We start from the raw sequence: 15012 nt of genomic DNA, 5'->3' as shown, positions 1-15012 counted from the left end.
AACCTCTAGCTAAAATCTAGAGAGGCATGTCTGTTTCCCTATCTGTTTTTAATAACATATTATAGTATAAAATGGGGGATATATTGTCTGCCTCAGAGGGCTATTACCAAGATATAAGTGAGAAAATATATATTTGTGGCATCATATAAGTACCTAGCATATCATAATTTAATCATTTAATAAATGTTAATAGATTATCATGATAGGTTAATATTATGTCATAATAGATTCTATGCATCAAACTATGTTCTGTAGGAAAACAGTGATCCATAATACATTTTCTTATTATAACACAAAAAGTTTATAATTTGTATATGTCCCCTTGAGGGACCTCTCCAGGATTCTACCCAATAAAGACACTCGGCATAAAATTTCATATTAATACTGAAGAAACAGGAGCTTCATTTTATCATGAAGTACCTATTCAGTGAACAATACTTCTTTGATCAACTTTTCCTAACTTCACTTCCTTCTAAGCCCTTGAAAGCACATTATTATTCATTTCTTGGAACCTCTGTCTAGAAGAGCTTTGCTTGACACTGTTATAGGCAAATAAGCAGAGAGCTAAGAAATTGTAGGTAGGGAATCATTATAAAAAATGCACTTTGGCATATAAGATGTCTGGGAGGCGATGACCAGAAGCGGCTTTTTTTTTTTTTTTTAGATTCCACATATGAGTGATATCGTATGGGTATTTTCCTTTCTCTTTCCGGCTTGCTTCACTTAGAATGACAATCTCCAGGTCCATCCATGTTGCTTCACATCAGTTCTGTTCCTTACTAACCTCATTGTACATTTTAAATCTGTCATTGTTTGCTTTGGTCTGGTTTGGGTTTTTGTGTGTTTTAGTCTCTCCTCAATTGTTCCTTATTTTATCTATCACTTTCTTTTCATTCCATCTTTGCTTTATCTTAGAAGTAATGTCATCTTGGACTTAAACCCAGACGACAATCCTGTGCCCTACTGGGGTCACCCTGTTCTTAACCACACAACAGAAAGTCCAGAATCTCCATTCTCTGTGCTAGGAAATCTAGCATCCCACCTAACTCCAAGAATTCTTAAAGTGGCTGTATTTCTCCTATTTACTGTGGTTTCGAGTTCCTGTTTCCACAGAATTCTGGATTCTCATTTGGCACTTCTCTCTTGCATGTTCTGTCCCTTTTCTAGGATGTAGTATCTTTCATCCCTCACCATCCCATTCCTGTCCCCACAAACTGCAATCCGGTCACAGGGTTGATGTAGCAGATTGTCACTAGAGGTTGCAGGTACAGAGCACAGTAAAGAACTTAAAATCAGCTATTGCACACCCCTGCTCTCAGCAATTCCTCAGTCATTCCTGCCCTGGGAACTGGTCGTGTCTTCCAGAAGAGCCCAGCCTACTGCCTGGATGCCAGTGTTGTTTGTGTTCCTTTCTCATCCTCTTGTCTCTCCCCCCATTTCCTGCTCACCACTTGACTCCCCTTCCCAATTGCTGTTACTTTTCTTACCTTACTTTGCTCCCTCTCTGGTTCATTGGACCTCATCTTTCAAACAAACACAAATATCGAGGGATTTTGCTAAACAGAAACTGTTCTTTCCATTAGAGGAAACCTGGCACTGATTTTTGTATATTTATAATCTTTGAAGGAAGCTGAACCTTTTCTCTGCATTTTCTTCTATTAGGCTGAACCTTAGGCAATCACTGAGAGTCAACTGTACTCTGCTTCCAAAAATGGCTGTTTCAAAGGCTTCAACATAAATATCTGGTCATGGAGGACCTTTCAGAGCCGGGCTGTTACCCTGGGGCTTTCAGAGGCCATTCTCTTTCTCTGGTTCCAAGATTATTTTTTTTCATAGGCCTCATGAAGCTGGTGTTTTCCCCTTATTCATCCCTGAGCAACACAGGATTTACAGAAACCTAGGAATGGCACTATTAAGGTAGGTCCAACTCTTAGTACCTCAGGATGGTGGTAGAATCCACTTTCACACCTACAGCTGGAAACACAGTGATGTGCACAGCTCAGTCCACCTCCCAATCTCCAGTAGTCTTTCATTTAGGGATATGGCTGGAGCCCTGGGTCCAATTGCTTATTACCTGTCACTCTGAGCTGATGCAACCTATGGAAAACTGTAATTCCTAGTTTGCTCCACTCCCAGGAGTGATTCTCTCTGCCCTGTCACACTCCTAAGCCACCATCCCCAGAATGCACTGGGCCCCAACCAGTTCCCCCACAGCCTGCCCACTTGTTCACTGGGTTTGCTGTATTTGCCCAACCAGCTGGGAAGAACAGGTAGGAGGGTGGAGTGACACCTGGTCAGTTCTTGGATAGTGCGGACCTGGAGTCAGGGAAGAGAGTCCAGATGGGAGATGCATCTTTCTAGCTGTCCTTGGGTCATCTCTTTGGTTTTTTTATGTTTGGGTGGTTTTTTTTTTTAGTAGGGGGGTAGGATTGGTTTTATTTATTTATTTTAGAAATGGAGGTACTGGGGATTGAACCCAGGACCTCATGCATGCTAAGCACACACTCTACCACTGAGCCATACCTACCTATCCCTCAGGTCCTCTTTATGATGAAGCAAATTCTGGGATCATGAGGTTAAGGTCCAGGAAGATTTTCTCAGTTCCCCTCTGTTGGCTTTAAAATTCTCATCCATTCTCTCTTCTTCTATTTTAGCATCAGGCTTTATGTCAGTCTTAGTGTTTGATCCTGTTAAAAACTTTCATCTATGTCTGCACCTTACTGACATTTAACAAAAGAGTTGAGAATAACTGCATTCAACTGCCACTTGGAAGAAAATTCTGGACTATTTATGACAAACGCATTTACTTATCTATTTGCTTATTTATTTATTTATTTGCTTACTTATGAAACATTTATATAGCACTTACTATGCACCAAAGATTGTTCTAAATACTTTACAGATATTTCCTCATTTAAGCTTCCCAACCATCCCATGCTGCATGCTTCCAATCCTTTTCCTCTGCACACAGAAAAAGCTGGGGTCAAACCAAATAAATAATTTTGCATTTTGTTTTTATCAGATTCATATTGTGACCATGTTCCCCATTTAAAAAAATATTTTTCAAACACGATTTTACTGGTACCCATCAAATTTGCACAATTTATTTTGAAGAATATTCTTTTCTGAAAATCTCTGCATTCTTATTTTTTCATAGATTCAGTTTTTACAAAAGAAATTGCTGGGTCAAATGGATAAACTTGGGACATCTCTCTTTAGAAGTTGATGAAAATATCAGTTTCATGACACTTTCCCCAGCCCTCAACTTATTAATAGAATGCAGGAAAGGGAACTTCCTGCTTGTGGGAATGAGGGGTGTGTGTGTGTGTGTGTGTGTGTGTGTGTGTGTGTGTAAAGAAAGAAAGAAATACAGGGAGGTGTCAAAAGGACATATATGTTTATAATAAGAAGTCCAGAGATGACACAGGTTGCTATAGCAACTGATATATGCTGTCAGGGGTTAAGTAAGAGAAAAATTGTAGTTGATAAATAATATTTTAAGAACTTGTGCTTCAATTATTTAGGTGAGATACTAAGTAACCTTGTGCAGTTAAACATCAGAAATTGTGAAAAACAGTTACCAGCAAAACTTGGTACCAGTATCTCTTTTACAAAAGGAAACAGAGAAATATACAACCCTATATTAAAATCAGTGGCGGCATTCTTTCCATCACTCATTCTCTCTCCATTTGTTCAACAAATACTTTCTGGTGCCTACTATTTACTAGAATGCTGAAAATGAAGAAAAGAATGAGATAAAGCCCTTGAGCTCAACAGAAAGTAGGGAATACGAAGATACAAATAAATAATTACACAAGAAGATAAGTGCCATTCCAGAGGGATCCACAGACCCATAAAGTAGGACATGACTAGCTCTGCCTAGGGAGTCACAGCAGGCTTGACCCCAGAGATGAGCATTAGAGCTGAGTACTGAAGCATGAATAGGAGTTTTCCATGCAGAGAAGGGAAGGAAGGACTTTCCAGGGAGAACAAAGAGCTTGGACATTGTCCCGTAAATTAGAGAACACCAATTTCTGTGTCTTGCATGGGTTACACGGGTTGCAGGAATCTACCAAAATACCAATTCACTCTACCCACAGGATGGTCAGGTAATACCTGGGCAGCTGGCAGCCCTGGTTAGTTCCCTCCAGACTTGCTCAGTCTCATCCCCCTTATTCCCACATGCTATAGACATGGAATTTTCTTTGTGTGCTGTGATGCAAAATAAATTAGGAAGCACTGCTTCAGGTTGCTGAGATATGGTAGAGGTTTGTAAGGCAGGGAGTAATAATGAGATCACACTGGAATTTTTAACAGCCCTGATAGTGTGAGGGCAGCTGGAGTGGAGAGATACTGACTGTCAGGAAGGAGAAGTAGGAGGCTGCACAGATTATACATCAGATATATTCGCTATCTCACCAGGCAGAGCCCAACCCCTAGTACTATCATACCCCTGCCCAGGGATGTAAGGCTTGGTCACGTGACTTCCTTTGGCCAATGGGATTTGAGTGTACAGGACCTGTGTCCCTCCCTTGCCAGCGGGAGCTCTGAGCACATCAAAGGTCCACTACTACACTTTTCCCTCTGAGAGAGGCCAGCACATCCCAATGGAGCCAGTCTGGATGAAGAGGATGTGAGCAGGGCTGTGGCTGACACTCAAAGGCCACTTAGATGAGCAAAAAATAGATGTGTTGCTATAAACCACTGAGATTTGAGAGTTATTTGTTACAACTCAATCTGACTGATACAAAGGCTAACAGGCCAGCTGAGCTAGAGAACATGAGTGTCTGAACCTACAACGAGTCCTCTCAGAGTCAGTAAATCAATCAGTGGGGCTTCTTAAATGAGTAAGTCACAAGAGAAATATGCTGTATTCCAAAGGCTCCCAACCAGGGGTATGAGGATCTCTAGGGGTCTTTCCAAGGAAGACATGTCCGGCCAGAGCTAGACGGAGCAGATGCATAGATGCTCCTCCAAACCTCTATTCTGCAAATATCTGTTCCACATTTATTTAGTCTAAACAGGAAGAAGCTGATTTCCTAGAAAAACTTGTTTCCCACTATCTTAAATCAGCAGATGAACCACAAGCTGAAATCTGAGTAATTCGTCTTTGCAACAGTGTGAGGCAATCAGAAGTGTGACAATCAGAAAGGATGTGCCGGTGCTCGACCCCCACCCTCAAAGGGTGGCTTACCTTTTGGGTAAGGTCACTGGCTTCATTGATGTACCGGTCTCGCTCCTTTTCCAGTTGAAAGATGATCTTTCTCTGCTTCTGTGCTTCATCTTTGTAGTTCTGGATTTCTTCCTCCAGGTTCCTCTTGGCTTGTTCATGGAGCTTTACCAGGTCTATCTGTTTCTGGGTATTACTGACTGCCTTAAGCATATTCTAAAAAACAGGACAATAGAGCAGCCCCATTACTCAAAATATTTGGGGTTTTGCAGTTAAATTTACTCCCTGCCTTAATCCTAAAACAAATTAGTTGCATTGTTTGGTGGGGGTGAATAAAAATAATCGCATTTCTACAGCTTATTAAGAGCTTGTTATGTTAATTTTGCACAGGGCGCTATAAACACACATATAAATGCACAAAGAGACAACATCATAGGAAGTGGGCACTGTATTGCTCCCATATTAGGGGTAGGAAACTGAGAATGAGAAATTAAGCTACTTGCCTACAAGTTCATACAAGAGCGGAATGACAGAACTAAGATTTGAATCCAAGGCTAGCTGACCCTGAAGTCAACCTCCATATCAGCTCTAGCCACTTTCCTGTGACGTTAGACCAAATAAACCTCATTGTGAAACACAGTCTTTGACTACAAAGTAAAATAAACCCAGCTAATTAAAAATACAGATACCTATAATGTACCTATGATCCAACAATATCACTCCTGGGTGTCTACTCAAAAGAACTGAAAGCAGGTGTTCAAACAAAAACTTGTGCATGAATGTTCAGAGTAGCACTATTCACAAAAGGTGAAAATAGCCCAAATGTTCATCAACTGACGAATAAATAGACGAAATGTGCTACAGCCATACAGTGGAATATTACTCAGCCATAAAAATGAATGAAGTACTGATACACGGTACAACATGATTAAAGCTTCAGAACATTATCTGAGTGAAAGATGCCAGATATAAAGTCATATAGTGTATGATTCCAGTTATATAAACATCCAGAACGGTCAGATCCACAGAAACAGAAAGCAGATTAGTAGTGGTCAAGGGTGGGAGGAGGAGGCAGTGGGAAGTGACTGCCTGATGAATACAAGGTTTCCTTTTGAGGTGATGAAAATGTTCTGGAACTAGATAATCGTGATGTTTGCACAACACTGACCATAGTAAATGTCACTAATGGTAAACTGTGTTTTATGTGTATTTTACCACTTTAGAAAAAGAATTAACCCAGGTTTTTAAAAAACACAGATGCTCATGTCCCAACTCCAGAGATTTCTGATTCAGTGGATCTGGGATGGAACCCAGGCACATACTTTTTTTTTTAAAAGCTGCACTGGTGATTTCTGATACTGAAATGGAAATGCCTTGGGTTGGCTGCCCAAGAAGCCAGGTTGTTCCCCTGAAACACAGAATTAATAGGGTGCAGTTCTGGCAGCCATGCTCATGCTAGAGGGTCTGCTTCTCCAGCCACAGCTGAATGGAGCCAGTGGCTTTAGAAATAGGGCCTCTGGATTTTTTTTACTTGGTAGATGTAAAGTTGGGAGCTGTTGGTAACAGCTTTTTTCTGCCATATGGACTGGGAAACTGAGTGAGACAATCTTCACTGCAAGGAAGAAATGAGGCAACAACTCAGCTGGAAGTCTAGTGGTGGAGAGAGAGGGCTTTCTGTGCATCCCAAGAATGTGAGGTCAGGTTCCTATCCATTCCTGAGGCCCGCCTGTATCCTTGGGCTGGTTCCATGAGGCACCTCATAATCCCTTCCCAAATCTCTCACCAATCAGACCTGCAGGCAGGTCTGAAAACCAGTGGAATATAAACAGGTTAAAAAAATATGGACATTAAACTTGGTTGGGTAACAATGTAGAAAATGGAAAAGGTCAAGTTTACTTTCAAGTATTGAATTAAACATTTGCTCTGTGAAAGATTAAGCCATTTCAACACGACACTGAAAGAACCAAAATATATTAACATTGCTTTCTGCAAAACTGTCACTCATTCGTTCAATGAAGGTGGCCTTTCAAGTCAGTGGGGAAAGAATGTACTATCAACAAAGGCTGGTTGCACACCTGCAGAGGGGTGGGGGCTGTGCTAGCCCCTAAGGATGCAATGGCCAGGAAAGAAAAAATAAAAGTATATCCTGCCCTAAAAGAAGGTGTTGATGTAGTCAAATGAAACAAATAAATATAATTAATATGCTAGGTGTCCTATTATGGCACAAAACCTACTGGTTATTTACCAGGATATATAAAATATAAATGGGTGAAATGTTGTATGTGTTAAAAATAAATTTAAAGATCTAAATCCAACAATATTATGTACATGTACAAATTTATAAAATAAAGGAAGAGTTTCAAGGATTACACACACAAAAAAAAAAAAGATAAGAAAAATCAATGACTTTCTTAAGGCGTGCTCAGCATGTAAAGATAGCTAATCTTCTATTTCCTGAGAGTCCCTAAATAGTCTACTTTAAACTACCGGGTAATCTACTTTGTTAATATTTGTTCAATTCTGGGAAACCTAAAGACATAATAAAAATTCGCAATGAACAAATTTGGGCCGCCTCCACCTTGACGAGATGAAGCTGTCTTGGCGGAAAGCCATCAGGCTGTCTGTGATGGAAGCAGCCTCCCTGTTCAACACCTGGCCCATTGCTTTTTCCTCCCTGGAGGAAATCCTTGAGTGGGAATGTTCACCCTAAATCCCTGAAGGTAGCACTGTCTCCCAAGAGTGACTGTCCACGGAAAGAATCCTCTGAAAAGAGCAAGGAGAGGAAAGGGGCGGGGGTGGGGTGGGGGTCCTGTCTTGAATGGAAGATCTCCAGGCCTCAAGCTCCCCTAACCCCTCCCTCAGCTTTGGACCATGTTGAGCTCAAAGGCTAGGAGGAATAAGGTCTGAAAACATAAACCTACAACATTCCTGAAAAGAGGGAGGGAAGCTAAGAGACTCTACATCACCCAGCAGCAATCCTTTTAACACCTTAAAGTTAAAATGGTATTAGCACTCCCTTGTATTGTCTGGATTAGCAAAGGTTGCAGATAATAGATACAGAAATCAGAGATTCTGATCAACTGCTTAGGATGCCAAATAACACGCCAGCAATAAACACAGAAACCGCAAGACACTCTGAAATCCCCTTCGAGGTTGTAGGATAACTCTCCCAAGTCCCTTTGTGCTCACGGGTGATAATGTGGTTTCAATTCCCAGCCAGTGAACGGTAAAATGTAGACAGCTGCTTAGAGGAAAATTGAGCACTATTATTAATTCTAATCTACTTTTGTTTGCCTCAGAGTTTTCTTTCCCCTGCAACCGGTTATAGGCAGATATTATAGCACTAAAGAAAGACATTTATTTACCAGTGCTACTGTAACAAACTCACCTTATTCAATATGTCCCTTTCTCTCAGAAGCTCATCCATTGCCTTCTTATCAAGTTCTACTTGTTTCTTTGAAGCCTCCACCTCTAAATCACCAGGGAGAAAAACAATAGTAAATAAAGAGAAAAACCTAGGAAAGAATCTGCCAAAGCCAAAGTGCCATAAAAACTGCTTTATATATTTATTTGCAGCTATAAAGCTACTTTTCGTTGAGTGCTACGTGATCTTCATTACAACTCGGTGAGGTACGTCTTCCTGCCCCAGGGAGCAGATGGAAACGGAGGCTTAGAGAGCCACATGCCAAGGGTCCGAAGCCAAGAGGTGACGGGGCTGAGACTGGGAGCTTTGTTGCTCTGACTCAAAAAGTCCTTGCTCTTTTAAAATCTTTTTTATTATACAAATCATTAGAAATACAGGAAGAAATGGGAAACAAAAATAAACAAGGGGGAAAAATTTTAAATCAACCAGAATCTACTTAGGATTTTGATGTGTCTCTTTCCTTTTCCTATGCAAATATGTATGTGGTATATAAATATGAATATTTATATACCACATACACCCAGAGGGACTCACACTACACATTACTGCTTTGTAGCTTACTTTTATAATTAACAAACATAAAATAAATACCTGCCTATATTGTAAATGTACATCTGCATCAGAATTTTTAATGACTTCACATCTCACTGTATAAAAATGTGTAACTTATTTAGCCAATTCTCGTCTTAACATTTAAGTTGCTTCCTTTTACGTTTTTTGTTTTTGTTTTTGTTTTTTGCAATTATAAGCAATAATCCTGTGAAAGTTTCTGTTCATTTGTTTCTCTAGGAGAGGAAGTCCTGGAACAAAGGTGATTTTCTTTTCAAAGGCATCTTTCTCCTACCACCAAACTTCTTTCCAAAAATTAACAGCAGTTTAAATCCACACCCAAATCACCACTGGTATTATCATTCTCTTTGATCTTTGACAATTTGATAGATTTGTTTTAAACCAGTATGCCTGTATTTAATTTACATTTCTTTCATTAGTAGTGAAGTTGACTACCTTTTCATGTTTAATGATCATTTATTTGTATTTCTGTTTTTCAAATTGCCCACATTGGCCCTTTGCCCATTTTTCTCATGAACTGATTATCCTTTTTGTGGATTTGTAAGAGCACCTTATATATAACAAGGATACTAACTCTTTGGCATTATTTTAGTCAATTTGCCTTCATATGTAGAGTCTTATGCTGCTTAAAAAAAAAAAGGTTAGCTTTAATTGCATTAAATCTCTCAATCTTCACTTTATTGTTTCTACATTTGGTCTTAAATCTTTTTTCCCCCAAAAGTAGCTCATTGTCATGCTACCATTTTCTTAATAATCCATCCTGCATATTGGTAAGAAACAACACCTTTATGGTCATCTTGGGTCTTTTTGTGGTCTTTCCAATTTTTTTCCATTGATCTGTTTATTCAGACATTTTCACTAAAATATTTGATTACTGAAACTTTATAATACACTTAAACAGCTGGTAAGCCAAATGCTCCCTTTCCACTTCTCTTTTCCAGAATTTTATGGCTATTGTCACGTGTTTATTTTTCTGGAGGAACTCTAGAATCAGTTTTCAAGTCTCAAACAATATAACTCACTGAAATTTTTATTGGAAATATTAAATGCATAGATTAATTCGGACAGATTTATATCTTTATCATATTGAGGTTTCTCATCCAGGAACTTGGCGTCTCTCTCCATTTGTCAAGTCTTCCTTTATGCCCCTCAATAGAATTCTGTAGTGTTTTATATATATAGGTCCTACCAATATCTTGGTAACTTTATTCATAAATATTTTATTACCTTAGTTGCTATTGTAAAGGGGGTTTTTCCATCATATGTTGTAACTGACTCTTTGTGCAAAAGAAAGCTATTGATATCTATATATTTATTTTATAACCTGCCACCCTGTTGAACTCTTGTTAGTTCTGGCAGTTTCTCACTTCATTTCTCGGATTTTGTGGTAGGAAATCATAACAAACGGGAGACTCCTGCTCCTGACCATGATGCCCAGTGCCACATTTTGATAGGGCACATCCAAAGTAAATGCTCCCTAATAAGAAATAATGATGTTAACGATATCTATAAAATAGCCAGATGAGAAAACACAATGACTTCTGTAAACATGATTTAAGGATGAAGAATTGGGTTCAACACTGAATGGATAATTTTTTTTTAAAGCTTAGAACTATTGCAAGTAAAAATACAGAAATTTTAATATGGGAGTGTTTTTGAAATTCACTAAGCCAGTTACAAAACATGCCCTACTAGTTCTTTTTTTTTCATATCTGTCATTGAAGACATTAAATTGTAAACTCATGCTAGGCTGTAAGCATCCTGAGGGCAGGAACCTCCATGCACCCAATGCCTAGCATAATGCCTGCACATAGTATGTAATCAATTTATTGAATGAATAAATAAATGGAGAAATTGCCAAGATCAGCTGCAACTGTGCCTCAGTAAAAGATGATTTCCTGACATCTTAGGATGAAAAGTCTCTGCATTTCTCAAAGACTTACAAATATTTCTAATTATCTTATCTAGAGATTTAGTTTTACCTAACTCTCAGGGAGGCAACGTGCATTTGTATTCTTTTATGTATGCTATCTCATCCAGTGATTTACAGCTAGGTTGGTGAGGTGTTCCTGCTTCAGATTTTCTGGTGTAGTCAGAATTCAAATCCTGATCCCCTGTCTCCAAGTCCAGAGCTGTTTCTACCACACCATATTTAACTAGTTTTAATTATATCCTTTTTCAGAATGAGATAGTATTTTTAATTATATCCTTTTTCAGAATGAGATAGTATTCTATCTTATCACTTTTATAAATAGTAATGTAACCGGACAATAATAGGTGACATGTAGTAAGCACTGACTATGTGCTAGGCACTGTCCCAAGAGCTTTCTGTGTATTAGGTCTTTTTGTCCCCCAAGAACTAAGTGTGATGGAGGTGGGGTGTGAACCCAGGCAGATCTGACCCCAGAGTTTGTATCCTTAATGATTTTTTCTGTACTATATGGCCTCCTGTGGCACTTAAATTTTTCCCTTCACAGGTCATTGTGATAGCTGGGTAAAACAAGGGTTTGCCATATGTAAAGTACTAGCAGAGGAAAGAAGTTAGAAGCCATTTATTTCTGTCTTGCTGATTCTGGGAGCACTACTGTCTCAAAGACTGCTGATGAGGAACATTCATGTTAATTTATCCCGTATCTTATGTGAAAAAAGAACACTGAAGAAAAGGTCATGCAGAACCCAGATCTAGAAGCATGGATGTTAGATCCTCCACTGACATATACTGAGCAATACTCACTAGAACCTCTTGGAGAGTTTTTTAAGGAAAGAAAGTTTAAGATTTCAAAAATGATGTCCCCTCCATATTATCTGCTTACTAGTTTGAATGTAGTTCTCTTGAATTCATTTGGCATGGTTTGCATTTGTATGCACGGAGCCCTGGGTTGCCAAATGACATCAGTCACCAATGAGGTGTTTAAAAACTAATAAAGCAAAGCACAAAATGATCCTTGGTTTACCTCTCTCTAACCCCAAGATCTGATTTTTCAGAGTTTCCTTGTGCTGTTCCACTTCTGCCTTTTGATCTTCAATCTGATGCAACTTCTTATGGATTTGTTCTCTGATTTTGTTGAGCTTCCCAATGTCCAGGCGCATCTGATGGATTTCTTCTTCCTTGGCCTGTAATTAGTGAGAGAAGACTAAGCAGGGACACACATTCTAAATAAAGGGCTGGCGACTGGATGATGGTAAATTCAGAACCAATACAAGGAAATTCTTTCCAGGCCAATTTAAAGTTGTTCTCTGAGATTAAATCAAAACACACACTGTTTGGTTTTGAGCAAACTGGAAAAACTCTAATCTCTGAGTAAAATAAATGGCTATATAAGCTAAAAATGATGAAAAGACTGATTAAGCCTGATGTCTCAAGCTACTATCGAATTGTTTAATCAAATGAGAATGCTGAGTTCCATGTATCATAAGCACATGAAATTTGTGTACAAATGCGGTATCTGATTAGACTCACAGAGTGATCTCTCTCAGAGGTTATTACCATGCTATAAAACTTTGACTCTTTTGGACCCACATGGCCACTGTAGTGCAATTACATACATTAGAAAAGGGGTCCTCCTTCCTCAGACTGTGTCAGTCCGTGACTGTACATATGGACAGATGGACAGGGTAACATTAACAGGCAAGTCTACTTGATGGCAAAAGATATCAAAACAATAATTCTAGCAAAGTAAAGCACCAGATTTTTTGTCTATGGACTTCCAAGTTTTATGAATTTTCTTAAATTCAAATTAAATTCATTTTTTTTAATTTGCCATTCTTAGAAATGACTGGAAAGGATTCTTCTGCAAATAAATAAATAAATAAATAAATAAATAAAATTAAATAAATAAATAAATAAATAAATAAAGGGTAGCAATTATCCCCCGTTCCTGACATTAAGAGACTGCACGTAGCTCAACCTATTACTCTCACATCACTGCTGGAAGCAGAATCCCACAGGTTCAGGATCTCAGAGCAAAAATTCTCCATCTTTCAAGGTGCCCCATTTGTGTTATCAAAGGAGAGAATTAACAGCATAAGTATTTTTACTTTAATTTCACCTTAGGGGCTAATACATTATTTTGCCTAAAGTAGTCATTTCATTTCTGCTTCAACTAGGAGCATTCTCATAAAGAATGGTTTTGAGTCAAACCATTCCAGATTCCTTAAATGTTCCTCAGCCTCAGATCCTGCCAGGTCCAAGTTCATTGTCCTAAGGCCCCTTTCAATTGGAATAATAAGATGTTCTAATTCAGTGGTTATTAATCCAGACCTTATGGTTAAAATTCAGAAAAATCCTGTAAACCTCTAAGACTGCACGCAAAACAAAACAAAAGATGTGCAAACAAGTGTGTGTGTGCATCTGTGTGTATGTGTGTGTGTGTATGCTGTCATCAGATTCTCAAAAGGGGCTGTGACGCAGAAACTGTTAAGATTCACTACTCGAATCTATGTATTTTCCTGATTGGTCACTAATTTTATACCTAGTATTCTAACATAACCAGAGTAGGGCTTATGAATTTTTCAGAATTGGTGATAATTATAAAGCCACCCTCTTAAGCATGTAGGCATACAAAATGTATCCAACTATAAAACTGTTATCCAAACAATTTGCAAGCCTTCTTCAATGAGGGCAGGGAGAAGACTAGGAGATCTGTTCTGAAATTCACATTGGACAGAAGCGAAAACCATGATTCTGCAGTCCTGAGAGTAGATATCAAATAGTACCAGTCCATCGCCCACCCCTCCCACTCCATCCTCTACATACAAGTAGTAAAATATAATCTGACTTCCTTGCCACTCACTCATGTAAATGGTTTCTAGCTCTAGGCAGCTGGTTACTTGCAAGGCTAAATTACAGAGATGAGTATCTGAGCTTGCTTTGGAAAGCATTTGCATAATCATACGATCAATAATAAGGTTTGCAGTAGTCTAAGAATGGAAGTCATCAAACTGTCTGCTTCTGGGCATAAAGCAATCACTGTAGGCTTACAACCTGCCTCTGATGTATCGAGGCTAATACAGGTCATCCAACCAAGGGCTCCAACAGCCACAGCCAACCCGTATTAATAGGGAATGAAGGAGGGTATGATAGGAGACAGATAAGTCACTCGGTGTTTACTTTGAGCTCCAACGCCTTCTGCTGGTTTTCCTGAGATAGCTGCTCACAAACCAAACTGTGTTGTTCGTTCTCTTGCTGAAGTTTAGCATTTCTCATCTGAAACTGCTCCAGCTCCTTTGCAGCTCTCTCATTCAGTATCTGAAAGATGCAAAACGAGCTGGTTAAGGCTTTTGAATCTGACTACAGTAGCTGCATATCCAGGCAGGAGGCCCTGTAGACCTGCGGCAAGCACGGCAACCACACTTTTTTTTTTTTGTCTTTGCAGGAATTGTTCTTTCTCCCCCATGAAAGCACGAATGCACTCAAATATGATGAATGTTAAACGGCTGAGGGAAATGATGCCTTCTAATGAATAACACAGAGAGCATCATTTTTTTTTCCCCGGGAGCCTTGGGAAGTCTTGTTCACAGGTGGTGGATAAATATTTTAATGCCTGTTTGCCATTTGGCAGGCTTCGCATACGCAACAATTGCTATAATCATTGCAAATGAGCTAGAGATTCGAACGGCTTTATCAGCCGTGGGGCTCAGAAGCTACATCTTCAGAAGCAAATCCCGCATTAACATGCCTACAGCATTTTCGTGAACAGAACCATTCACTGACACCAACAGAGACAATTCCCCTTAATCCAGCTTAAGTCAAAACTGTGGAGCAGCAGTGGAATGATTTCTATCTGCCTGATTCCAGTGTCAGTTGGATTTTCCTCTCCTCTACCTTGACTATCCTGAGAAGACATGG

General features: G+C 39.2%; 1 protein-coding gene across 1 annotated transcript in view; it reads right to left on the bottom strand.

The window, feature by feature from the left end:
- Positions 1–15012, bottom strand: part of CFAP58 (cilia and flagella associated protein 58) — a 91479-nt gene that overhangs the window by 64213 nt on the left and 12254 nt on the right. Inside the window, exons 6-9 of the mRNA XM_064488395.1 lie at positions 14275–14412; positions 12119–12278; positions 8559–8641; positions 5195–5386 (exon numbers count right to left, since the gene is read on the bottom strand). Of these exons, the coding sequence (XP_064344465.1) occupies positions 5195–5386; positions 8559–8641; positions 12119–12278; positions 14275–14412 (573 nt within the window). The remainder of the gene's footprint in view (positions 1–5194; positions 5387–8558; positions 8642–12118; positions 12279–14274; positions 14413–15012) is intronic.

This window comes from Camelus dromedarius, chromosome 8 (genome assembly GCF_036321535.1).
Source record: "Camelus dromedarius isolate mCamDro1 chromosome 8, mCamDro1.pat, whole genome shotgun sequence".
NCBI lineage: Eukaryota > Metazoa > Chordata > Mammalia > Artiodactyla > Camelidae > Camelus > Camelus dromedarius.
Note: the sequence above shows the minus strand (reverse complement) of the source record. Positions and strands in the feature narration are given on the sequence as shown.